General features: G+C 39.7%; 1 protein-coding gene across 1 annotated transcript in view; it reads left to right on the top strand.

Annotated features, from left to right (window-relative positions):
• The first annotated feature begins 467 nt into the window (after positions 1-467).
• Positions 468-25001, top strand: part of EPHX4 (epoxide hydrolase 4) — a 36846-nt gene continuing 12312 nt past the window's right edge. Inside the window, exons 1-6 of the mRNA XM_002810606.5 lie at positions 468-793; positions 3028-3113; positions 13329-13486; positions 16056-16184; positions 20841-20944; positions 23043-23191. Coding sequence (XP_002810652.1) covers positions 563-793; positions 3028-3113; positions 13329-13486; positions 16056-16184; positions 20841-20944; positions 23043-23191 — 857 coding nt within the window. The 5' untranslated portion in view covers positions 468-562. The remainder of the gene's footprint in view (positions 794-3027; positions 3114-13328; positions 13487-16055; positions 16185-20840; positions 20945-23042; positions 23192-25001) is intronic.

Raw genomic sequence — 25001 nt, 5'->3', positions numbered from 1 at the left:
GGCATAGGTGGATTTCTACAGAAATTATGAATCCATGAAAGATTTTGAGAAGAGGAAGGCTGGTATCTTTCAGAGTGCAGAGTGATTTTGCACTATAAAGAATCTCTTTGGGTGTAATAGCATGGAAGTTTGTCGCTGACCTGTGTCCCTGAACTATGACACACGAATATGTGGGCTTAGAAATAGTTTTGCTTGATACATTGAGAACAACAAAGAAGACCGAGTGGCGCTTCCTTCTTTGGTGCCCAGGATGGTTTGGGAAAGTCTCGCCTTCATCCTCCCCCACAGTTTTGCGATTTTGAAAAGGGATCTCGCTCTCCGCGGAAGACAGCCAAGCTCTGCACCCCGGCCTGGGCCGCCGCACCCCGCAGGCCCGGCTCTCCCCTGCGCGCTCCGGGCTGGGCGCGGCGCGTGTGCGGAGCTGCCGCGGTGACACGGAACGCCGGCCGCCCCGGGCCGGGGGAGGCGCGCGTCGAGCGGCGACGGCGGGCTGGCCTGGCGTGCCGCGGCGCTCGCTCACCGGCTCCCGAGGAAGGGCAGTGGGCCCCGCCGCCGCCTCCCGATGGCGAGGCTGCGGGATTGCCTGCCCCGCCTGATGCTCACGCTCCGGTCCCTGCTCTTCTGGTCCCTGGTCTACTGCTACTGCGGGCTCTGCGCCTCCATCCACCTGCTCAAACTTTTGTGGAGCCTCGGCAAGGGGCCGGCGCAGACCTTCCGGCGGCCCGCCCGGGAGCACCCTCCCGCGTGCCTGAGCGACCCCTCCTTGGGCACCCACTGCTACGTGCGGATCAAGGTGAATGGCCGCGCGGGCCTAGCGGGAGCGGGAGGGAGCGTGACCGCCGCGAGGGTGGGGGGCTCCGGGCTTCTCCTTCCGAGACGCCGGCTCAGCGTCCCCTAGTGTCCTGGCAGGAGGGGAGGAGGGGTCGGGTCCCTGTGTGTCGTGTGTGTGTGTGTGTGTGTGTGTGTGTGTGTGTGTGTGTGTGTGTGTGAGAGAGAGAGAGAGAGAGAGAAAGAGAGAGAGGGAGAGAGAGAGATACAGATAAACAGCACTCGGTCTTTGCAGGCACCTTGATTGGTTTCTGAATGTGGAACTTCTCTAATCAGGGTCCTCTTATATTACTGCCCCCCCGGCGCCACAACAACCCAGAATAAACCTGCTCCTTTTCCTACTGCAAGGGGAAGCTGTCTCCTGTCACCCTTTTGCCCTTTAGAGCTCAGATCAGCTGTAGAGAATTGTTCCTCGTGGCATCCTAATGTCTCAGGAGGCTGTTCTTGCCCAATTTTAGAGATAATAAGAATAAACAGTCTTTGGGAGTCATGAGTTTATTATGATCACAGACGACTTAGGTTGCATGAAACAATAAGTAAATTGTGTATGTTTGTGGAGAGGAATGCAGACTTATGAAGTCAGGAACCAAAGAAAGGAATGGAATGAAAGGTAAATCCAGCTATGCCTGCAGACTCTAATTGTTCAAGCTTCCTCACAGCCCACACATATTCTGTTTCCTGAGGCTCCAGGTGGTGAAGGGAAATAGTTCCCGTGATACACCCTGCAGTCTGACTCACAGGCCTTTCAAACTCAGCTTCATAAGAGGGGATGATTATGTCACCAAGTCCTTATTTCCTGTTAGGAGCCAAATTGCCCCGCAGCTGAAGATCAGAAGGGCAAGAGAACTTCTTTCTTGCCTGGGGTCGACATGAGAATTAAATAGGTTAATATTTATAAAAACAAACACGAAAAACTTAGAACAATGCCTGATGCATAGTCAGTGCAATAAAGTATCTGTTAATTAAATCCAATCCAGTGCCCATAACATTTAATCCTCCAAGACTCACCACCAATAAAAAAAGTTATTAAACCTCTAGGAAGCCATCGTGCAGCTGAGGGTAAAGTCAGATTTGTTATCTCTGCTCAACCTGAGGAGTAAAAGTAGTATAAGAACCATCTGGAATTCCATAAAACACTTTTCCCCTCGCTCTGGCCGCCTAAAGAGCTTCCCCAGGGACAGAGAACGGAGTGGAAAGAACATTGTCCTGGGAGTTAGGACAAGATGGAGATTCTGGTCACAGCCCTGCTCTCAACCATGTTATGACTCATGTTACCATCTTTGGGCCTCATCTTCTGAATCTGCAAAATGATTCTTTCACATCTGAAAACTCAGTTGCTTGAGTTGCCTGATATAAAAACCCAATGTCTGTGTTTAGCTTTTGGTTCTTTTTGTTTCCTAGCTTGCTTGCTTTCAGAGTTTTTTATTTTCCTGCTGTTCCCTCTACTTTCCTCCATTCAGCTTGCTTAGTATTTGCTTGAAGTCCTGTCTCATTCCCATGTTTTTTTAATTTTCCTTGGGTTTTCTTGTCTCCCACATGCAGAGTGAAGTCTTGAGCACTCAGGGCATTCTGTTATTAGAAACGCACACTGACATGACATGAGCAGGCAGCAAGGGGAACAGAACATGCAACACTCAAAATAATAATGTGGGAAGGAGAGACCTAAAAATAAGAGAAGGAGGTGTGAATTATATAACTGATGGCACAGTTCTTGATGGGCAAGCTGAGAAAAGCAGATGACTAGGATGTAAACATGGCAGAAATATAAATTCAGATTAGAATTATTTACATGTCCTGCAGCATTTGAGGGAGATGAAATGTGACACATCAGTAAGATGAAAGTTACAAATGGTAAGATGAAAGTTACAAATTGTGACATTGCTTCAGAAGCTCATAATATATAAATTGACTGTACTAGAACAAGAAGAGAAGATACTGTCAAGGGAGTGTTGACAAAGTGAATCTGTCAATTTACCCTATTAATAGGTCATGGGGTTTGCTTTTCTTTTTGAAAATTAATAAAAGTAAATTTATTTCTTGATGATAAAAATAAGGCAACTGAGTGGCATGAAGATATTGTAAATACACAAATTTTTAAAAATAAGGCAAGTTATTTTTTTTAATGAAATGGAAATGCTAAATATATTGCTTTGTCAATCAACACAAACATCACTCAAATTCCATGCCCTCTACTTTCAGGATTCAGGGTTAAGATTTCACTATGTTGCTGCTGGGGAAAGAGGCAAACCACTTATGCTGCTGCTTCATGGATTTCCAGAATTCTGGTAAGCTTACCAACTAACATTTATTGTTACATTAAAACTTGGCTTATTTTCTCAGTTCATTTTGTGCTGTTGTAACAGAATATCACAGCCTGGGTAACTTAAAATGAACATAAATGTATTTTCTCAGAATTCTAGAGGCTGGGCAGTTCAGGATCAAGGTGCCAACATCTGACAAGGGCCTTCTTGCTGCAACATCACATGGCAGAGGAGGAAGGGCAAAGAGGCAAAAGGGGGCCAAAATTGCCCTTTCATAGTGGCATTATTTCCATCCATGAGGGCAGAGCCTGCGTGACCTAATCACCTCTTAAAGGTCCCACCTCTTTATACTATTACAATGGCAATTTTTGAGACAAGGTCTTACTCTGTCACCCAGGCTGAGGCACAGTGGCATGATCACAGCTCACTGCAGCTTCGACCTCCTAGGTTTAAGCAGTCTTCCCACCTCAGCCTACCAAGCAGCTGGGACTACACCTAGCTTTTTTTTTTTTTTTTTTTTTTCTGGAGATGGGATCTTGCTATGTTGCCCAGGCTGGTCTTGAAAGCCTGAGATCAAGCAATCCTCCCACCTTGGCCTCCTAAAGTGCTGGGATTACAGATGTAAGCCACCACACCAAGCCTCATGTAATGACTTTTAACAGACCCTACTTTTTGATCATGTGCCCAGAGTTAATATTCCTAAATGTTCCTGAATCACAGGTCTTTTTCCTCCTAAAAAGACCTACCTGCTACCAATTTAAATTTATATATTTTTTGAGGATTAAAAGAAGTATCTTTTAATGTTTCAAATTTCTTAAATAGTAACAAAACAGTTTGTATAGAGTATCTACTATAGACAAAATACAACACTGGGTAGGGAAAGGAGATTTTAAACAAACCAAAGACGTGGAGTGATTGTTATCAGGAAGATTTTGGTGAGGCTGGGGTGAGGAGAAGGCAGAGAGTAGAGCACTTATGGAAACTGAAAATGAACTATTTCCTATGCACAGAGCAATAGGCTTATATGAATGCAGGATAACTTAAGTACCTAAATATTTCTCATTAGGAAGAAAATCTAGGGCCCCAAATATGTAATTATTAGTTACTATCTTCGTTCATTTTTGTTGCTAACAAAATACCTGAGACTGGGTAATTTATAAAGAACAGAAATTTATTTCTCACCATTCTGGAGACTGGGAAGTCCAAGATCAAGGCACCAGCAGGTTCAGAGTCTGGTGACATCCATGTCTGTGTGTGTCCAAGATGGTGCCTTGTTGATGTGTCCTCTGCAGGCAAATAAACTTCATCATATGAATTTTGGGAGAACATATTCAGACCATAGCAGTTACCTAAGGGGAAGTGTTCTATTCTCTATTGACCTCACTGGGCCAAATAAGTACAGATGAAAGCAACACATGTTTAAACTTTTTTTTTTTTTTTTTTCAATGAACATCTTTAAAAGAGGTGGTACATATCAGGAGGCCAAGGCGAGCGGATCACGAGGTCAGGAGATTGAAACCATCCTGGCTAACACAGTGAAACCGCGTCTCTACTAAAAATACAAAAAAAAAAAAAAAATTAGCTGCACTTGGTGGCAGGCGCCTGTAGTCCCAGCTACTCAGGAGGCTGAGACAGGAGAATGGTGTGAACCCAGGAGGCGGAACTTGCAGTGAGCCGAGCTCGTGCCACTGCACTCCAGCCTGGGCAACAGAGCAAGATTTTGTCTCAAAAAAAAAAAAAAAAAAGGTGGTACATATCATGGCAGTAAAAGAAAACCAGTTTTTGATAGCACAGGGCTATAAGAAATAGTTCATAAACTAAATAGGTCAAGAAATTGATGTTTTTAAAAGCCCAATTCCCTTAGTTGACTCAAAGGTGGAATATCTGGTATATTTTGAAAGGTCTAGGACAATATCCTGTCCCCAAATTCTCCCTTACTATCTTATGATTCCTAGAATTCCAGCATTACAGATTTCTTACCTCCTTTAGAGTCTTAAAGATTTTATGTCACTCAAAATCCTGATTTAAAATGCATCTAGTGCTGAAAGGATTACTACCTTAAGACACATTTTTTTTTTTTTTTAGACAGTCTTGCTCTGTTGCCCAGGCTAGAGTGCAGTGGTGCAATCTCAGCTCATTGCAACCTCCGTCTCCTGGGTTCAAGTGATTCTCCTGCCTCAGCCTCCCGAGTAGCTGGGATTACAAGTGTGCACCACACCCAGCTAATTTTTGAAGTTTTAGCAGAGACAAAGTTTTACCATGTTAAACAGGCCAGGCTGGTCTCGAACTCCTGACCTCAAGTGATCTGCCCCCTTCAGCCTCTCAGAATGTTGGGATTACAGGTGTGAGCCACTGCACCCGACCCACTTTAGTTAATACTTTGTGAGTGAAAGGGACTTTATGAATAAATGTATTGAAGATGTTAGTGTACTAGGAGGTATTAGGCATTGAAGAAAACAGTGGAGGATGGCAAAGACACCTATACCTAATAATTTTTCCAGAGTGAGAAGTCTTCCTTAGAAGATTTTCTCTGCATGAAGATTTTTTTCCCCTTCTGGATTTATGTGCATAAATAAACATAAGTCATTTTCATGTTACGCTTTGATCTGTTCTTTCATTTGGAGACAGCTTAATGAGGTGGTAGATTAGCTGCCCAGTGCAATTCGAGCATATGCATATGGTCTCACCTTATGGAGTGCATGGCATAATTAGTTCGCAATAAAATGTTACTCTGAAACATTGATCAAATCTGCCTAACATAGCATGGGCAGTACATTCTGGCTCAGCCACTAGTTTGCTGCAGAACCCTAAACAGTCATCTACAATGATGTTGCAGAGTTGGGTGAGGATGAAGAGAGTCAAAATGTCAAAAATCTTTCACGTGGCCCCAGTGAATATTCAGTAAATGTTCATTTTCTTCCTTCATTCCCATTCATTCAGTGTGGAGATCCATGTGTCAAATAATAATTTCCTAACTCTGGTGATGATAGTTAACATTTTCTGAGCATTTACTATGAGCCAGGCACTCTCTTTTTTATTTTTATTTTAAGTTCCGGAATACATGTGCAGGACATGCAGCTTCGTTACGTGATAAACGTGTGCCATGGTGGTTTGCTGCACCTATCAACCCATCACCTAGGTATTAAGTCCAGCGTTCATTAGCTATTTATCCTGATGCTCTCCCTCTCCCCACCCCCCACAGTCACCAGTGTGTGTTGTTCCCCTCCCGAGCCAGGTACTTTTATAAGTGTCTTATATATACCATCTCATTTAAGCCCCATAGCTACCCTTCTGAAGTTGGCAGTGCCAGAAAGTCAGGTGTCCCTTGTTTTTGAAAGTCAGGGCTGACCTCTGCAGCTTGTTCTCATTCTATAGGAATTATAGTAATCTGATCCAATAACATGGATGGATTTTTACCTTTCAAATGTCACACCTTATACAAACATTCAAGAGGGTGTTAACAAATCAGCCAACAATATAAAAATACCTTAATTTAACATTTTAAATCATCATCCTAAATAAAATTCCTGCATCGGGGAGATGATACTTAACTTTTTAGAAAGAAAACATTTGGAAGCTATTTTCTTTCTCTACCTCACACCAACCCCAGTACTTGGCCATCCTTATTCCTCTGGAATTTCACCTCTTTACATGCAGAACAGTATACACAAAGATAAAAATGAACCTACAACCACTTTCATACAGGGCAGTAGATGCTCTCTGTCATATTCTAAGAGATTTTGTGCGTGTTTTTCACAGTCATGTCTCATTATTTACTCCTCATGAGAGCCCTTTTGCAAAATAGAAATGGCTGGTGATTCTTGTCCTAGAATCTTCAGGGGATGAAACAGCCTAGGAGGGGTCCAGCACTGGTCCCTGGACATCATTCCCATTTGCCCCCGCAAAGTCAAGTCTTGGATGTATCCAAAAGGGATTTGGTCATTGTGAGGAATAGTTTAGTTTTTGGGAAGCTCCTAGAGATATTTTCACTCTGAAAAGCCATAGATTAAGAAATATGTGAAGATCATAGATAGGCATGAGTCCCTTCTATTCACTAAACCTGTCATTTGTTACTCCAGCAAGAACATTGGTAGAATTTAAAACAGCAACAACTACAAACGCAGATAGCTCAGCTACTCAGATAGATCATATTGAATTCATTGAACTTTGCTGATCATTAATCTGAAAGCTACCTTGTTGTTTAGGGAGCATCTGAAAATACTACATGGAGATTGTTGGTAATCAGGCATCTCTGGAGTCATACTCTAAACCAAGACCCCTGTTGATGCTCACTCTGTCTTTCCTTTCAATCACTCAAATTACCACTGTTACCCATTATGAGGTCTAGTCAGTCTCATTGAGGTGCTAGTGGAAACAAACAACAAGAAAAAAAAAGGTCTTAGAATTTAGGACAAAATTCTAGGGTTTGAGTTTTAAGACATAACTCTTTTTTATTTTTTTCATTTTAAAGGCCAAAAAAACTTCATGCCTGGCATTTCAAACCAATTTCAATTTGCATTACAAATGTAAATGTTATTCCTCTGGCAATTAAGTTTTGCCTAAATACACATGAAAGTGTATGCTTGATTGTAGATTAAATAGGTAATAAATATTTGATACAGTGAAAACAAAAAAAAAAGAATTGATAATGTGTGTGAAAGTGCTTTGTAAACAGAAAAGCACCATGCAAATGTAACATATTATCTGCATTTACCATCATTGCCTGAGAATAGCTATTGAGAAATGGTGATATTTCATGTATACAATTAGCTGTTACACAGCAACAATAAAATCCTGGGTCTTCTTAAAATCTAAAGGAAATATTAAACAAGATACACATCTACAGGACCTTTGACTAAATTAACCCCAAGTAAGGCTGTTTGTCAAAGGATGATCTTTCTCCCACTCTCTCTCTCCACTTCAATTTGCATCTCCTTTAAAAATATTTTGAGCTGAGGCAGGCAATTTCTTTGAGTCGTCTTCGTCTCCAGCTGTATGGAATGCATGCGTCATCACTCAAGTGCTAAGGCGAGTGAGGGGCCTTCATCATACAGCTGAGCACAGAAGCTGACAACTGTGACATTTCTCTGTGGTAAAGAGGAGGAGGATAGTCTACATCTGAAAGTGTAACCTGGTAAAACCAGGAGCCCTCCTAGGTAAAGAGCAATCACGGGGAAAGAGACTGGTATTTTTCCTGAGTGTCCTCTGCTATTACCTAAAGCTACCAGAAAAAAGGCAATGTGGATGAAAATAGTTTTGCTTATTTATAATCTTTTTAGGGTTACTGCTTTTGTAATGTGTTTCATTCCTGTATCAAGGAGATTGTTTTCACTTTATTCATGTAAATGATATGTCCATCAGTCTAATACTGGGGTGACTTCTTTTTCAGTTTAGGGCTAATGTGTACATCAAATGTGTTTTATTTATGAACTTCAGGAAGATGACAGTTAAAAATTATTCCTTAGTAATTTATTAAAAACATGCAGTTGCCCTATTTCTTAGAATTGTTTAGGATATTGTTTGGCTTCACTCATTGTTAAAAGCAGTAGCTGGGTTTATTTTTAAGGCAATTTAAATTATTTCTAATATGACATGGAAGCATCGTGTTTGCATAATCTCTAATCCAATTCTAAATGTAAAATGTTGCAGGATTATATAAAGTCAAATTTCTACCTTGAAATCTCTAATTAAATCCTAAATGAAGACACCGACCCTTAAGGTATTGAAACAACGTGCAGTTCAACAGAAATTGAATACAAATTCCCCAATAGGAATTTGGGACCATTAGCTGTCATTGTCTCAAGGTTTGAACAGGGACCAAAGTCCTACTGCACAACTGGTACTTCTAGCACTGTCATTATTCAGTGTTTTTATTCGTTTGTTGTTTCACTTATTTGACAAATCTTTATTAAGCACCTACAGGGGCTAGATATTCTCATAGACGACCCAGGAAACGATCTCGTGGAAGAGCCAGGTATCAAAAGTGAGCTGTGCCCCAGCCCTGAAGAGTGCACATACAAGTGCGAAAGCGTGGAAGGGGCCCACGCACCCCAGCTGTAATGGAGAGAGCTGGGAAGTCTCCTAGAAGAGGAGATGCTTAATGTGATAAGGAGTTAATTGAGGGGTGAGAGTCAGGGATTATGGGGTAATAGGGGAATGGTGGGGAGTGATGGTATTTCAGACAAAGGAAACCATATGAAGAAAGTCATAAAAGCAAAAACCAATATCTCTATTTGTTCACCTATTTCAGCCTAGTGCTGCAGAGGCAGTATAACATGGACTCTGGGGCCAGACTCCCTGGGCTGGAATCTCGGCTCTGCTGTTTGCTGACTCTGTGACCTTTGGTACTTCAATTAACCTTGCTTTCCTTCCATTTCTTCATCTGTTAAGTGAAGATAATAATAATACCTACTTCATAGTATTGTTTTGAAGATCAATTACCATACAAGAAGCACTTAGAATTGGGCCTGGCATGTCGTAAGAATGGTATAGATGTTAGCTCTTTTTGTTGTAAAGCAAATGACAGAGTGTAAAGTAATCTGGCTGGAAGATTGGGCAATAGTCAAATCTGTCAGATTTTTTTCTGGTGGAATAATGAGCTGGAGCTTCATGTTATGGGTAACAGGGAGTCAAGAAAGGATTTTCAGCAAGGAGATGACATGAGTTTGTATCTTTGCTACATCACTGGTTTTGTAGAAGATAGAGCAGAGGGGAATGAAAGCCACACACTTAGACCAAGCAATATGCTGCTGCCTAAATGGAGGCCTGAATTAAGGTACTGACAGAATGGTAGATAGGAGTGTTTAAATAAATATTTAAGAGGTTAAATGAACAGAACTTTATTGATTGGGTATGATGGATTATAAAGAGGGAAGAATTAGGCTTCAGTTATGAAGACATAAAAAATCAATTCAAAATTTTAAGTAAGGCAAATTGGAAAAAATACAATCATATGTGTTGACAGATGAGTATCTTTAAGGAAACAAGCTACTTTATTTGTTACAATCCACAGACAAGATTAACAACATTACTACAGCCTAGCCAAAAAAGACACGTTTATTTTATTTATTTGTTTGTTTGTTTGTTTGTTTATTTATTTATTTATTTGAGACGGAGTTTCGCTCTTGTTGCCCAGGCTGGAGTGCAGTGACTCGATCTCTGCTCACTGCAACCTCCGCCTCCCAGGTTCAAGCGATTCTCCTGCCTCAGCCTCCCTAGTAGCTGGGATTACAGGTGTCCGCCACCACACCTGGCTAATTTTTGTATTTTTAGTAGAGACGTGGTTTCACCATGTTGGCCAGGCTGGTCTCAAATTCCTAACCTCAAGTGATCCGCCCACTTTGGCCTTCCAAAGTGCTAGGGTTACAGGCGTGAGCCACTGCGCCCAGCCAGAAGACATGTTTATTAGCATTTTCTTTTTTGTTGTTATTCTTTTGTTGTTTTTGTTTTTATTAACATTTTCAAATCCATCTTAGTTGGCAATACTTTGGCAGATTTTCATAAATCATAAATATCCTAGTGATAGATCAAAAATTCTATATTCATTCATAATTCCAAATATGTGTCTGACACTCTTCCTGATGATGTAAGGTGGTTGATTTGTTACAATGATTTTTTTTTTTTTTTTTTTGGCAGGTTCTGGCTCTGTCACCCAGGCTGGAGTGCAGTGGTGCGATCACAGCTCACTGTAAACTCTGCTGCCTGGGCTTAAGCCATCGTCTCACCTCAAGCTCCTGAGTATATGGGACCACAGGCACATGACACCATACATACTTTTTTTTTGAGATGGAGTTTTGCTCTTGTTGCCCAGACTGGAGTGCAATGGGACGATCTCAGCTCACTTCAACCTCCGGCGCTTGCCTCAGCCTCCCAAGTAGCTGGGATTACAGGCATGCACTGCTATGCCTGGCTAATTTTGTATTTTTAGTAGAGACAGGGTTTCTCCATATTGGTCAGTTGGTCTTAAACTCATGACCTCAGGTGATCCGCCTGCCTCGGCCTCCCAAAGTGCTGGGATTACAGGCATGAGCCACCGCGCCCGGCCTAATTTTTTAATTTTTTGTAGAGACAGGGTTTCGCCATGTTGCCTAGGCTGGTCTCAGACTCCTGAGCTTAAGTGATCTGCCCACCTTGGCCTCCCAAAGTGCTGGGATTACTGGTGTGAGCCACTGTGCCTGGCCTGTTTGTTACATTGATCTTACTGTTGTGCATCATTTCACATCGCAGCCCCCCTCTCACTGTTGGCTTATAATCTTATATTACAATCTTTACACTGGTTTATAATCTTAACATTCAGTTGCGTTAGCTTGCCTACTGCACTTCAAAAGTATTTTCAGACAATGATCTCCCACTTGGCTTGTGTCAGATAATTTTACACTGTATTTCCATGAACAAATGTGCACGCAGAAGCTTTTTTTTAATGCGTATTTTGAGTCCTGTAACATAGTGAGTCACTTTTAAAAATCCATGTCTTTTTTTTCTGTTGGTTATCTAAAATGGTTTTGCTTATTTGAAGAAGAAAATCTTACAGCTCTCTCTATTTCGATTAATTCTGCAGTTCCATGATCAAGCAGAGGGGGAATGCCTGGCTCAGCAGTGGCCTCCAGAACTCGGCTGCAGCACTGTGGCCCTTCTAATTGGTCAGTGCTGGTGCCATTTTGGTTGTTAAATGTTTTTAGTATCACTCTTGCTTATTCTTATGGTTCAGGATCTTCTCCACAGAATTTTGCTTTAGCAAGCAGAGGTTTATCTTAAATGGTTGTTTTATTATTAGATTATTTCAGTGATAATCTTTTTAAAAAAACCTTCAGACTTTTTCACCCATAAATAAGCTGTGGTTATTACTAAAACTTTGACCCTATTTGACAGTGGAGTAAGGTGAGTAAAATCTACTTGTGAGAGAAATATAAAATTTCATCTAGTCAATTTTTTCAATCAGAGAATCAAATGGTTCTGCAATACAGAAGCATTTTACTTATGTTACTCCACCAAAATTCCTGGGCCAGATAAGCATTCAGATGTTTTGGTAAAACTGTCAAGCTCATCTTCCCATTCACTTTTTTATACTTGATAATCAATTTATTATCTAGAAATTCGGGCTGTGAAATAACTAACTGTTCATAGTACAGATTCCCTGGTGGCTATACACACCATTTAAGAAAAGCTTTAAAAATTGACTTATTTGGCCAGGCGCAGTGGCTCACACCTGTAATCCCAGCACTTTGGGAGGCTGAGGTGGGCGGATCACCTGAGGTCAGGAGTTCAAGACCAGCCTGACCAACATGGAGAAACCCTGTCTCTACTAAAAAGAAAAAAAATACAAAAATTAGCCAGGTGTGGTGGTGCATGCCTGTAATCCTAGCTACTTCGGAGGCTGAAGCAGGAGAATTGCTTGAACCTGGGAGGCAGAGGTTGCAGTGAGCCAAGATCATGCCATTGCACTCCAGCCTGGGCAATAGGAGCGAAACTCTGTCTCAAAACAAACAAAAAATTGACTTATTGGCCAGACATGTTAGCTCACACCTGTAATCCTAGCACTTTGGGAGGCCGAAGCAGGAGGATCACTTGAGCCAGGAGTTCGAGACCAGCCTGGGCAACATAGCGAGACCCTGTTTCAATTTTTTTAAAATGGACTTATTAAGACATAAATAAATACAATGATTTTAGTATCTGATACTATGTAGTTTCTATAAATAGTGGCACTTTGTTACCCTCCACTGGAACTGGTAAAAAGACAAAATAATTCTCATAGAATGTCAGTGTTTCCTTCTCAAGTAGGTCTCTTTCCTGCTTACTTGCAGCTATATATCTGTTCTAAAAATAAGGAATTTCTTACAGTTTTCCACTGAGAAAATCGAAAATCTGAAATGTGGCCAGGTGCAGTGGCTCACACCTGTAATCTCAGCACTTTGGGAGGCTAAAGCATGAGGATCACTTGAGCCCAGAAGTTTGAGACCAGCCCTGGCAACATAGGGAGACCCCGTGTCTACAAAAAATTTTTTAAATTAGCTGGGTGTGATGGTGTGCACCTGTGGTCTCAGCTTTTTAGGAAACTGAGGCAGGAGGATCACTTGAGCCAGGGAGGTTGAGGCTGCAATGAGCTGTGATTGCACCACTGCACTCCAGCCTGGGTGACAGAGCAAAACTCTGTCTCAAAAAAAGAAAAGAAAAAGAAAATCTGTAATGTTACTATTTGTACTAGCTAATATGATATTTTAAATGCTTCCTTTTTTCCTGCAGGTATTCTTGGCGTTACCAGCTGAGAGAATTTAAAAGTGAATATCGAGTTGTAGCACTGGATTTGAGAGGTTATGGAGAAACAGATGCTCCCATTCATCGACAGAATTATAAATTGGATTGTCTAATTACAGATATAAAGGATATTTTAGATTCTTTAGGTAGGTTAGTTTGAAACAAAACAACTCTTTTTAAGGGACAAACATTCAACAAATTGTGAATCAATGACTTCTTTTCTTGGGAGGATGCATATTCCATCTACCCAAATTATCTGGATCCTGTCACTATGGTTTCAGGTAGTCAGCCCAAAATATCTATACAGGAAATTTAAAATGATGCATCTAGAGCAACTATTCTGTCTACCAGCCAAGAATGACTTTTCAGATTTGTTTTTAAACGTAGACCTAATGGCCCAGGCACTGTGGCTTGCGCCTGTAATCCCAGCACTTTGAGAGGCTGAGGTGGGCAGATCACCTGAGGTCAGAGTTCAAGACCAGCCTGACCAACATGTTGAAACCCTGTCTCTACTAAAAATACAAAAATTAGCCAGGCATGAACCCAGGAGATGGAGGTTACAGTGAGCTAAGATCGTGCCGTTGCACTCCATCCTGGGCAACAAGAATGAGACTCTGTCTAAAAAAAAAAAAAAAAGAAAAAAAGAAAAATAGACCTAATGTATGCTGTTTATTATTTTCAGAAATAATTATTGAAAAGTTTATTTTTATACTTAGAAAATTTATTTCTTTAGAACACACACCTAAATATTCATTTTAAAATGTTATAAGATACAGATGCACTTGCATTATTTCTGTTGCATCAATCAGTTAGAACCACATAATGTTGTGGAACAAACCACCCCAGATTCGGTGGCATAGGGTCATAACCATTTTTTCCTGTGCTCATGGATCTGCAGGTTAACCACAGGCTGTACTCCTCTGGTCTTTACCTCAGGCTGCAGGTCCAGCTGGGACTGGCTTCTCTCTGTGAGTTGGGCTGGAGCCCAAGATAAAAGGGAGTGGCTGCCTGAGGGAAGCTTTTCTCCTGGCGATGGTGGAGGGTGAGCCCAGGTGCACAAGCTTAAGTTTCTACCGGCAGCCCATTAGTCAAAGCAAGTCATATGGTGGAGCCCAAAGTCAAGTTACACAGCCACCACGAGACCAAAGCAAATCACATGGCCAAGTCTAAAATCAAAGGGGCAGCAAGTAGGCTACTGTGACAGCAGGGAGAAGGGGAAAGTAAATACTTTTTAACAATAATCCAATCTATTAATACTATATCCCTTTTGACTGAAACCAAGCTGCTACCATCAGTATGTTAATGGAAGCAATATGGTGAGAAATACCATGAAATCAAAGGCAGTTTCTACAGTAATCTAGTGAGAGCATGGATCAGGCCAATATTTTTAGGGGAGAAAAAATGAATGGGGTCTGGGGGTGTCACATACAATATTGTCATTTCATCTGATTACAGTAAAAGAGACTCAGACACTGATTTTGAACAATTATATTTCAGATTTTGTGATAATTCAGTCAGACCTGGCCTAAATTTGTCATCATGAAATTTTTAGGCAAATAATTAATATAAACAAGATTTATGCATGTGTGTCTATGTCTATGTGTGTGTATTAGTATAGTAATGAGGAGTGATGGTGAGAATTACTTCCTTGAAAGAATTAAGCAATTTTAAGTACTCCAGGAATAAATTACAAATGAATCTTATGCATCCATACAATGGAAATCCTGTAGGAATCTCTATTAATCAACATTTTAACCTACTTTAAATTAACTGGGTGATTACATGAAATGAAACTGGTGCAAAATTGGTGCTATAATTAAGACTTTCCATTACTTCAATTTGACTTCACAGTTCCAAATTAGTGACAAATTTTCTGTGTTGAATTGTACATAGGATTTATGAAGTTAGGGAAGAGATAGATGCTTCCTGGAAATAAAGATTTATGAGTTGGACATAGATGAGACATTTATAATTTTACTATAACTAGAAATTTCTGAGCATCCAAAAAAACCCAAATAATCTTGCTTTTGACTTCATTATGTGCAGTCTTTACCATGGTTTCCAAACTCAGGTCCATGGGACCAGAGCTGAGCAACATAAGCTGTTTCAGATGTTTTTTTTGTTTGTTTTGTACCCCCCCACACTTTTTTTCTTTTTTAGAAACAGAGTCTCAGTCTCGCTCTGTCACCCAGGCTGGAATGCAGTGGCATGATCATGGCTCACTGCAGCCTTGAAGTCCTGGGCTCAAGGGATCCTCCCACCCCAGGCTCTACAGTTGCTTATACTACAGGTGGACACCACCACACCTGGATAATTTCTTTATTTTTTTGTAGAGACGACTGTGTGTGTGGGGGGGGGGAGGTGTTGCTATGTTGCCCAGGCTGGTCTTGAACTCCTGGCCTCAAGCAATCCTCCTGCTTTGGCCTCGCAAGTGTTGAGATTATAGGTGTGAGCCACCACACCGGCCTATTTCAGATTTTTTTTTTTTTAATATGGATTCCTGGGAGAGATTCTCAATCTATAGGTTTAGAGTGGAGCTATATAGGTGATGTACAGACAAGTTTTGGAACCACTGAACTCAATATCTGCACAAAGTGCATAATTAGGATAAGATAATGAAAAGAGGTGCTTCAGAAGTATAACTATTTTATGTGAGGTTACAGTGCACCCACCTGTTTCTTTTTAATGATGTCAACATTTATTTCTTGATTACAGGGTATAGCAAATGTGTTCTTATTGGCCATGACTGGGGGGGCATGATTGCTTGGCTAATTGCCATCTGTTATCCTGAAATGGTGATGAAGCTTATTGTTATTAACTTCCCTCATCCAAATGTATTTACAGGTGAGTTCAAGTTTTTATCAAAACAGTTCTGCTAATGTGACAATTCACTTTTGCCACTGACCTTTTGGATTAGAAACAGCAAAGTTTGGTTACTATCATATTTTAAAATTAAATGACTAAACCATGATAGCACATGACAGTGTCAGATACCTTGGTTTTCAATCTTCCTGGGGAATCTAAGAAAATTTAGCTTTATACTTGCTTACATAATTTTATTCCTTCAAAAAAAGATTTTACTGTTAACTTGGGGAGAGATAAAGGGAAACATACAATGACATTGCTTTGACAGTAATGAATCCTGACAGCCTAGAAATAAATTCTTCTTTTGCTTGACTGCTTTGGCTGTCAGGAATAGCAGTATTCTTTAAAGCAGTTCTCACATTTTTGGTCTTGGGCTTCTTTATGCTCTTAAAATTATTAAAGACCCCATTGAGCTTTTACTTATACGGTTTGTAAATATTCACTGTATTGGAAATTAAGATAGAAATTTAAAAATACGTATATGTTAATTCATCAAAAGAAATAAACCATTACATGTTAACATAAATAACATATTTTAAATGAAAGCTAACTACATCTTCCAAAACAAAATTTTAGTGAAAAGAGTGTCATCGTTTTACATTTTTGCAAATCTCTTCAATCTGTTGCAATATGTTGTTTGCATTGAAGTATGTGAGGAAATTTGGCCTCACACAGATCTGTAATTGGAAAAGGGAGGAGTATTTTCATAGCCTTTTCAGATAACTGTGGATTTTCTTTCTTAATACTATACCAAACTTAAAAATTAATGGTTTTGTTTTGTTTCTGTTTTTGTTTTTTTGAGATGGAGTCTCACTCTGTCGCCCAGGCTGGAGTGCAGTGGCACCATCTTGGCTCACTGCAACCTCCACCTCCTGGGTTCAAGCGATTCTCCTGCCTCAGCCTCCCGACTAGCTGGGACTACAGACACCCGCCACCACGCTTGGCTAATTTTTGTATTTTTAGTAGAAACAGAGTTTCGCCATGCTGGCCAGGCTGGTCTCAAATGCCTGACCTTGTGATTCGCCCGCCTCAGCCTCCTAAAGTGCTGGGATTACAGGCGTGAGCCACCGTGCCCGGCCAATGGTTTCTTAAAGGTAACAATGTGGAATGTGATGGCAAATAAATGATTTTTTTATACTGTACTCTATTAAAACCCACAGGTCTCCCTAGCACTTTTATTGGATCTTTTATCCATGCCTGGTTTTGTATCATCATGCATTGGAAGATGTTGGTTCACTGATCTATGCAGATCTTCCATAAGTTGACACATTTCATCATACAGGATCAAAAAATCACGTTCTTTGACATCACCCTAATCTCATCAGAAAAGCCTTTAAAGTATTGCAAAGCTGTGAAGCTCACAGTAGCAGATATAAGTTTTCCAAAGTTCTAAGGTTCATTTGAAAGTCTGATTTTTATCAATGGCAACAACTACTGATGATTGTTTTCCTTGACGTGACAGGCTCACTTTGTTAATTTTCAAGAGATTATCTGCCAGATACCCATGTCTGACTGATGATTGGTTGTTAGTCATTCTTTCAAGTCAAACAATGTTACATTTAAAAATGCAGCAAAAAATTAGCTGGCTATGGTGGTGTGCACCTGTAGTCCCAGCTACCTGGGGGGCTGAAGCAGGAAGATCACTGAAGCTCAGGAGGTTGAGGCTGCAGTGAGCTGAGATTGTGCCACTGCACTCCACCCTGGGTGGCAAAGTGAGACCCTGTCTCAAAAAAAAAAAAAAAAAAAGCAGCTAATTCAACCCATCAACTCAAAACAATTGTAGAAGTGCTTTTCCTTGGGATAATCACTGTATTTGTGTTGTCTTGAGACAGCAGAACTGCTTTATGTGTACTTTCTATTTAATTACATAGAATATTAAAAAGATGTACTCAAAGGTCAAGTTTAATTAATGTTTTTTGCTGTTTCATCAAGGACACTGTTAAGTGAAACAAGCACTTACTTAAATGTAATTAATTAGTTAGTTTGCCACCAGTGTGTGGTGGTGAAGAATAGGATGACTACTAGTATTGTTCAGTGCCACTGCCTTGATTTGTGCTAAACCAGCAGTGGCTTTAACCATCATTGCTTTTGTAGTACTGGTGCAAATATCAATATGGTGAGAAAAAAACAAATAAATATCTTAATATTGCTATGAAATAGTTTTGATCATCTGGATACCTTAAAAAGTCTTGGGAATCCCCAGGGGTTCACATGGACGATACTTTGAGAACCTTCACTTTAAAGGCAACTCTTAAAAACTTAATAGTGATTAAAGACCTCTGAACCATGGCCAGGCACATTTTTATTTGGTTTGGCAAAAAATAATAATTTTGTATTCTTTACCCTTGTTAAGTTTTCTGAGGTTCAAGTACTACTACTACCCACAGCAGGACTCTAGGAAATAAAAAATTCAGAACCACATATTTCTATTTCTTCCTAAAAATTAAACAGGTAAGGAAGAAAGGGACCATGACTATGTAAATATATAAGTCAATGTAAGTGTTGAGTTGAATTTTAGATACATATCCAACTGACCTATCACTATTGAGGTATAGTGGGATGGATGCTTAGGATTCAAATGTCCTGAGAGTCACTGTATTTTTCTAGGTTGAATTCAACAGCAGAAGTCATGCTACATGTTCGTTCAATTGATCAGGACCCAAGAGTAAATCTTATTTTGGTGGTGGTGCTATATGGACAAACTGTAGCTGGTGATTTCAGCAAGAAAATACTTGGAATATTTCTGGAATTATTTTATCAATAATTGTTTCTGCCCTGTTAGGTCAATATGAGGCTTTCAAATAAATTGCCTGTATTTTTCCCTTAATTGTATTGATATCTCTTAATGCAGGGATGAATAAATCTTGTTAAATTATGACTTTGCAAAAACTATAGTATAACAATGGTATACTTATCTGAAAATTATATTTCTAAAAACTCCATGTTGAATATAGTTATGAAATGGGAAATAAGAAAAAATGACTTTTAGAGTAAGGAAAATAAGATTGCATAGTACTCAAGCATAGACTCTTTTTTTCGCATATTTTTAGAGACAGGGTCTCATTTAGGATCTCATTTTGTCCCCCATACTGGAGTGCAGTGGCATAATCATAGTGCACTGAAGCCTTGACCTCAAGGCTGGGCTCAAGTGATCCTCCCACTTCAGCCTCCCAAGTAGCTGGGACTACAGGCTTACACCACTGTTTTTTTTGTAGAGACAGTGTCTTGCTATGTTGCCCAGGCTGGTCTCAAACCCTTGGCTTCAAGCAGTCTTCCTCCCTCAGCCTCTCAAAGCACTGGGATTACAGGCATGAGCCACCATGCCTGGCTTTACACACTTTTTTATTATATATGATTATATATACATATATATAAACTCACCAGTTTAAAACTTTAGTGTCTTCCCAAAGCACTTAAAATAAAATCTTACTATTCTGGTCCTACATGATCAGGCTTCTGCTTTTCTTTCTGATTCATCATATACCATCTTCCTCTCATTCATTATACACCAGCAACAAAGGCCTTTCTGCATCTGGAATGTACCAAGCCCAGGATCTACTTGCTGTTCCTGGATGTTCTCCCTACATCTTTGCACAGCTGACTCCCTGTAACCATTCAGGACTCAGCAAACATCGCATCCCCAGAGAGGCCTTCCTGACCACTTCTACTATGTAGCAGTCCCTCCATTCCACCCTACCATCACTGCCAATCAGATCGCCTTCTTTTATTTTCTTTATGGTATTATTGATCTCTAAAGTGATCTTGTAAGCATTTGGACTTATTTATTGTGTAAGTTCATTGTTTGTGGGAACCTTTTCTGTCTTGTTCACTGCTAAATCCCCTGGCACATAGTAGATAGTCAAATATTCATTGAATGAATGAGTTTTCTAGATACGTCAATGAATTTATAGGAAAAACTTTTGAGGCCAGGTGAACAAGGCATTCAATTTGAATCAACTTGTAAGGAAAATCTTTTAAACAACCGAAAATTACATCACCATGTATTCCTAGGAAAAGTGGTAGGTCACTGATAATGACCTTGGAGGAAAAGCAGCGTTGTTTGGGCTTCCTGTTCCCTTTTGAGTCAAGATTTCATAAAGTGAAACTTTCTTTTTATTTAAAGTGGTGTAAGACCAGGTGTGGTGGCTCATGCCTGTAATCCCAGCACTTTGGGAGGCTGAGGTGGGCAGATCACCTGAGTCAGGAGTTCGAAACCAGCCTGGCCAACATGGTAAAACTCTGCCTCTACTAAAAATACAAAAAATTAGCCGGGCTCAGTGGTGGGCACCTGTAATCCTACCTACTTGGGAAGCTGAGGCAGGAGAATCGCTTGAACCCAGGAGGCAGAGGTTATAGTGAGCTGAGATCGCGCCATTGCGCTCCAGCCTGGGCAACAGAGCAAGACTGTCTCAAAAAAATAAAAAATAAAAATAATAAATAAAGTGGTATAAATTTTGGAAATACTGGAAATACTCATAATAAGATACAAGAGCATAGAAATTGTTCCAAAGAAGCCTTATTTATGGATTCTTTTATGGGATCATCTTAAAGTGAAATTGTCCTAAAAAGAAGTTCTTCTAACAGTAAGTAATTTATACCCCTTGGATAAGGTCTAACATGGCATTTTAATTTCAGAATATATTTTACGACACCCTGCTCAGCTGTTGAAATCCAGTTATTATTACTTCTTCCAAATACCATGGTTCCCAGAATTTATGTTCTCGATAAATGATTTCAAGGTAAGCCAAACAAATCAAACAAATAATTTATTATTATTATTATTAATGAAAAATATTTTAAAGTCCACGTTTAAGAAGAATAATGAAAAATGAAAGGAAATTATTATAACTTAAATGGTTTTAAAAACTTAACTATAGTCTTGCTTATTTTCATAGTCTCTGTTTATGTATTTAAATACCTGGCTGTTCTTCAAATTTTTGTGAGACTGTGCCCCTATGGGTATACCCCTTTTTAGAGAACATCTCATGGGGAGATGAGGGAATACAAATGTCAGGTTTAATAGTAGCAGAAGTAGAAGACTTTGGGGTTAAAAAAAAAAATCCCTAAACAAAGTAAACATGCAGATATTAGTGTTGCACATACACTGACACCAGTAGTCATATGCAAGTATCTTGGAAATTTATTAAATTCTTCTTTTTTATTTTTATTTTTTTGTTTTGCTTTGTTTTTTGAGACAGGAATTCGCTTTGTCACCCAGGCTGGAGTGCAGCTCACTGCAGCCTCAACCTCCCAGGCTCAAGCAGTCCTCCCACCTCAGCCTCCCAAGTAGCTGGGACTACAGGCATGTACCACCATGCCCCGCTAGTTTTTGTATTTTTTGTAGAGACTGGGTTTTACCATGTTGCCCAGGCTGGTCTGAAACTCTTGGCCTCAAGCAATCCTCCCACCTCAGCTTCTCAAAGTGCTGGGATTACAGGCATGAGCCACCACTCCCGGCATAAATGCTTCTTACATGTCCAACATGGTGTTAGATATTGGTGAGGATTTTTAAAAGGCATAATATAATTTTACCTGTAAATAATTATGTGTATAACTGTGATGGGATAAGAACTTAAAAAAAAAAAAAACCCAATTCCACTATCAAACCTAACAGAATAAATGACAACTCCTTAATATCATTTAATACCCATTCAAATTTCATTAACTGTCATAACTGTCTTGATATACGTCATTTGTTTGAATCAGGAACCAAAGTCTATACCTTGTATTTAGTTGTTATGGCTTTTAAAATGTACAATAGTTCCTTCTTTCTTTTTTTTCTTTTTTTTTTTTAAATATCACTTATTTATTGAAGAAATTTGCCCTGAGGAAAGATCCATATTTTGGATTTGGCTGATTGCTTCATCATGGTGGTATTTAACTTGTTCCTCTAACCTTTGTTTTTCCTACTTCATAGGTATTGGTGATCTAGAGGCTTGATTAAATTTTAATTTGAAAAGGATACTTAGTAGGTGGTGCTGTGTATTTCCTAACGCATCCCATCAGGGAAGTGCATGATACCTACTTGGTCCAGTTTTACTAATGCTAACAGTGATCGTGGGCTCATGAGTTGTCAGCCTATCCAAAATTTCCTAACATCCTTCCACCAAATTAATTTTAGTATACATTAGTGATCACAGCCTAGGCCCATTATTTCATTAGGATATGAAAAATGCTTATTTTCTAATTTTATAATTCCTTCTGCTTTTAATTGAAATTCTGCTATAAAGAATTTTTCCACATCTACTATTTATTCTGAAATATAGTTCACACAAGAATGGCAGGATATATGCTCATTCTTTTTCTTTTTACAAACAACTTTTAGAGTAATGAATATATATTTGAAATATATCAATCAGTTAGAGTCATTATTCTTTTGGATGCCCAAATTATCCCACAATAGGCATCAAATGAGGCATCCCTTCAGGTTGGCTCTTGTGGCTTTTTGACATAATCCCTTTAGTCAGTGATAGCTTGCCTCTTCAATGCCCTGGGCTTATCTTTTATTTCCTGCCCAGAAGGGGAATTAGTCATTTATCCAAGGAACTCTTGAGCTGGGCCTTGTAGAATATGAATGGGCACCAAGAAGACAGGATGCTTTTTATAAAAATGCAGTGTGCAGGGGGGATTAGAAGGGAAGAATATAGAAAAAATAAAGCCAGGAAAGCAGAAATGCATAGATTATGTATGCATAAACAATGAGATCTCAAACTTGGCTAGAGCAGAAATTAGGAGTTGTCACCGCACAATGACCACCATCCCCTTTCCAAAGCCAAAGACTTAGCTTATTATTACATAACAAAAAAGTTTTAATTATTGTTTTCTCACTTAAATTAGATTTTGAAACATCTGTTTACCAGTCACAGCACTGGCATTGGAAGAAAAGGATGCCAATTAACAACAGAGGATCTTGAAGCTTATATTTATGTCTTTTCTCAGCCTGGAGCATTAAGTGGCCCAATTAACCATTACCGAAATATCTTCAGGTCAGTATAATTTCTTTTTAGTTAAATAAAAATATTTCAGTCTGATCCTAAAGGGACAATATTTTATTTTTAAGGTTAACTTCACCACTTATCCAAAGACTCAAATAAGGTATTTTAATTTTTTTAGTAAGTTGCATAATCTTTTTATGGACAATTTCAAACATATGGAAAAGTAGATGGAGTAATATAACAAATCCTCCATGTAGCTGTCACTTGTTTTATCCATAACTGTATCAACTTATTCTCTCCTTTTAGATTATTTGGAATAGATGTATATTTTTAGTTCTTTTTAAATGATGATTTATTTATTCAAGAAATATTTATTAACCACTATGTTCTGGGCTGTGTTAGTTACTCAGAACATAGTAATAAGCAAAACTAGATAAGGTCTCTGATCTCACAAAACTTGTAGCCTAATAGGGAAAACAGACATTAAGCAAATAACCACAGTAATGAGTGAATAGTTATAAACTAACAGAAAGGCTTCGAAAGAAAGAGATGAGAACTGAGGAAATGATGTTAGACCAAAGAAGTGAAGGATGAGTTAGGTATTGACTAAACAAGATTGGGGACAGGGGGACTGGCATTCCAGAAAAAGGAAACAGCAGGTACCAAAGCCCTGTGGGAAGATGGAAGAGGGTTGTAGCTTCAAACAACAGAATTAGGGCTTCTTGGCTGGAGCACAGAAAGTAAGGGTGAGAAGAGCATTATGAGGCTGGGTCCAAGAGGTGGGTAGCAGCTGGCCATGCACAGCCAAGTAGACCATATGAAGGATGTAAAAGCCACGAATGCGAAGCCAGTGAATGAGAATCTCAAGCAGAAAAGAAAAACAACCCACATGTGTATTTGAGTAAGTTCAGTGTGGTCATAGTGCAGAGAATGTATTGGAGAATTTTCAGAGTAAATGTGGGAAAACTGCAGCAGTCCAGGCTAGAGATGATGGTAACTTGAACAACTAGTCTGAAAGAAGTGGAGATGGAGAGAGTGGGCAGATTTAAGAGATACTTAAGAGGTAAAATTGACAGGGGTTGGCAATGGGTTGGAGGGGGAATGAGAAGAGAGATATCAAATATGGCTCCTGGATTTCTGGCATGTACAACAGTATGGATAAGCGTGCCATTTACTGAGACAGGAAACACTAGAATGGGGCTAGTTTTTATGGGAAAGACATGAATTTTATTGATCTTAGGCTAGTTGACTTTTGGGTGATACCTTAGATATTCAAATACACAGTTGGGTAGTAGGGTCTGGAACTCAGAGGAGAGAATCTGCAATGAAGATATATAAGATCTGGGAGTCACTGACGTAGAGACAAGCTTTGGTTTTAGAACATATTGTCTGGGGAGAAAGTATAAAGTGAAAGATAAGACATGGATATTTGTCAGTTTGGGTCTGTACTTAGGGAAAAAAATGAGATTCCATTTCTCTTAAGAATTAGGAGCCACAGCTGGCCTTGAATTTGAGGTTTAGGGATTTGAATTTGTGCTACCTCCATGATTCTGGAATTCTCAGGGCAGAAATTATGTGTTAACATGCCTTAGGCTGTTAACATTCCCTAGGAAGCCTGGCAGAAACAAAGACAAAACTTCTCCAGGATACATCTCAATTCAGGCCTGACAATATTCCCACAGATGAAGTCCCCTAAAGATGAGTTCATAATCCAAATTTAAAAATATCAACCTGGGCCATGCCTATAATCTCAGCACTTTGGGAGGCTGAGGTGGACAGATCACCTGAGGTCAGGAGTTCGAGACCAGCCTGGCCAACATGGCGAAACCCTGTCTCTACTAAAAATACAAAAATTAGCTGG

The sequence above is a fragment of the Pongo abelii genome, chromosome 1 (assembly GCF_028885655.2).
Source record: "Pongo abelii isolate AG06213 chromosome 1, NHGRI_mPonAbe1-v2.0_pri, whole genome shotgun sequence".
Taxonomy (NCBI): Eukaryota; Metazoa; Chordata; class Mammalia; order Primates; family Hominidae; genus Pongo; species Pongo abelii.
The sequence above is the reverse complement of the archived record's forward strand: the minus strand, read 5'-3'. Positions and strand labels throughout refer to the sequence as shown.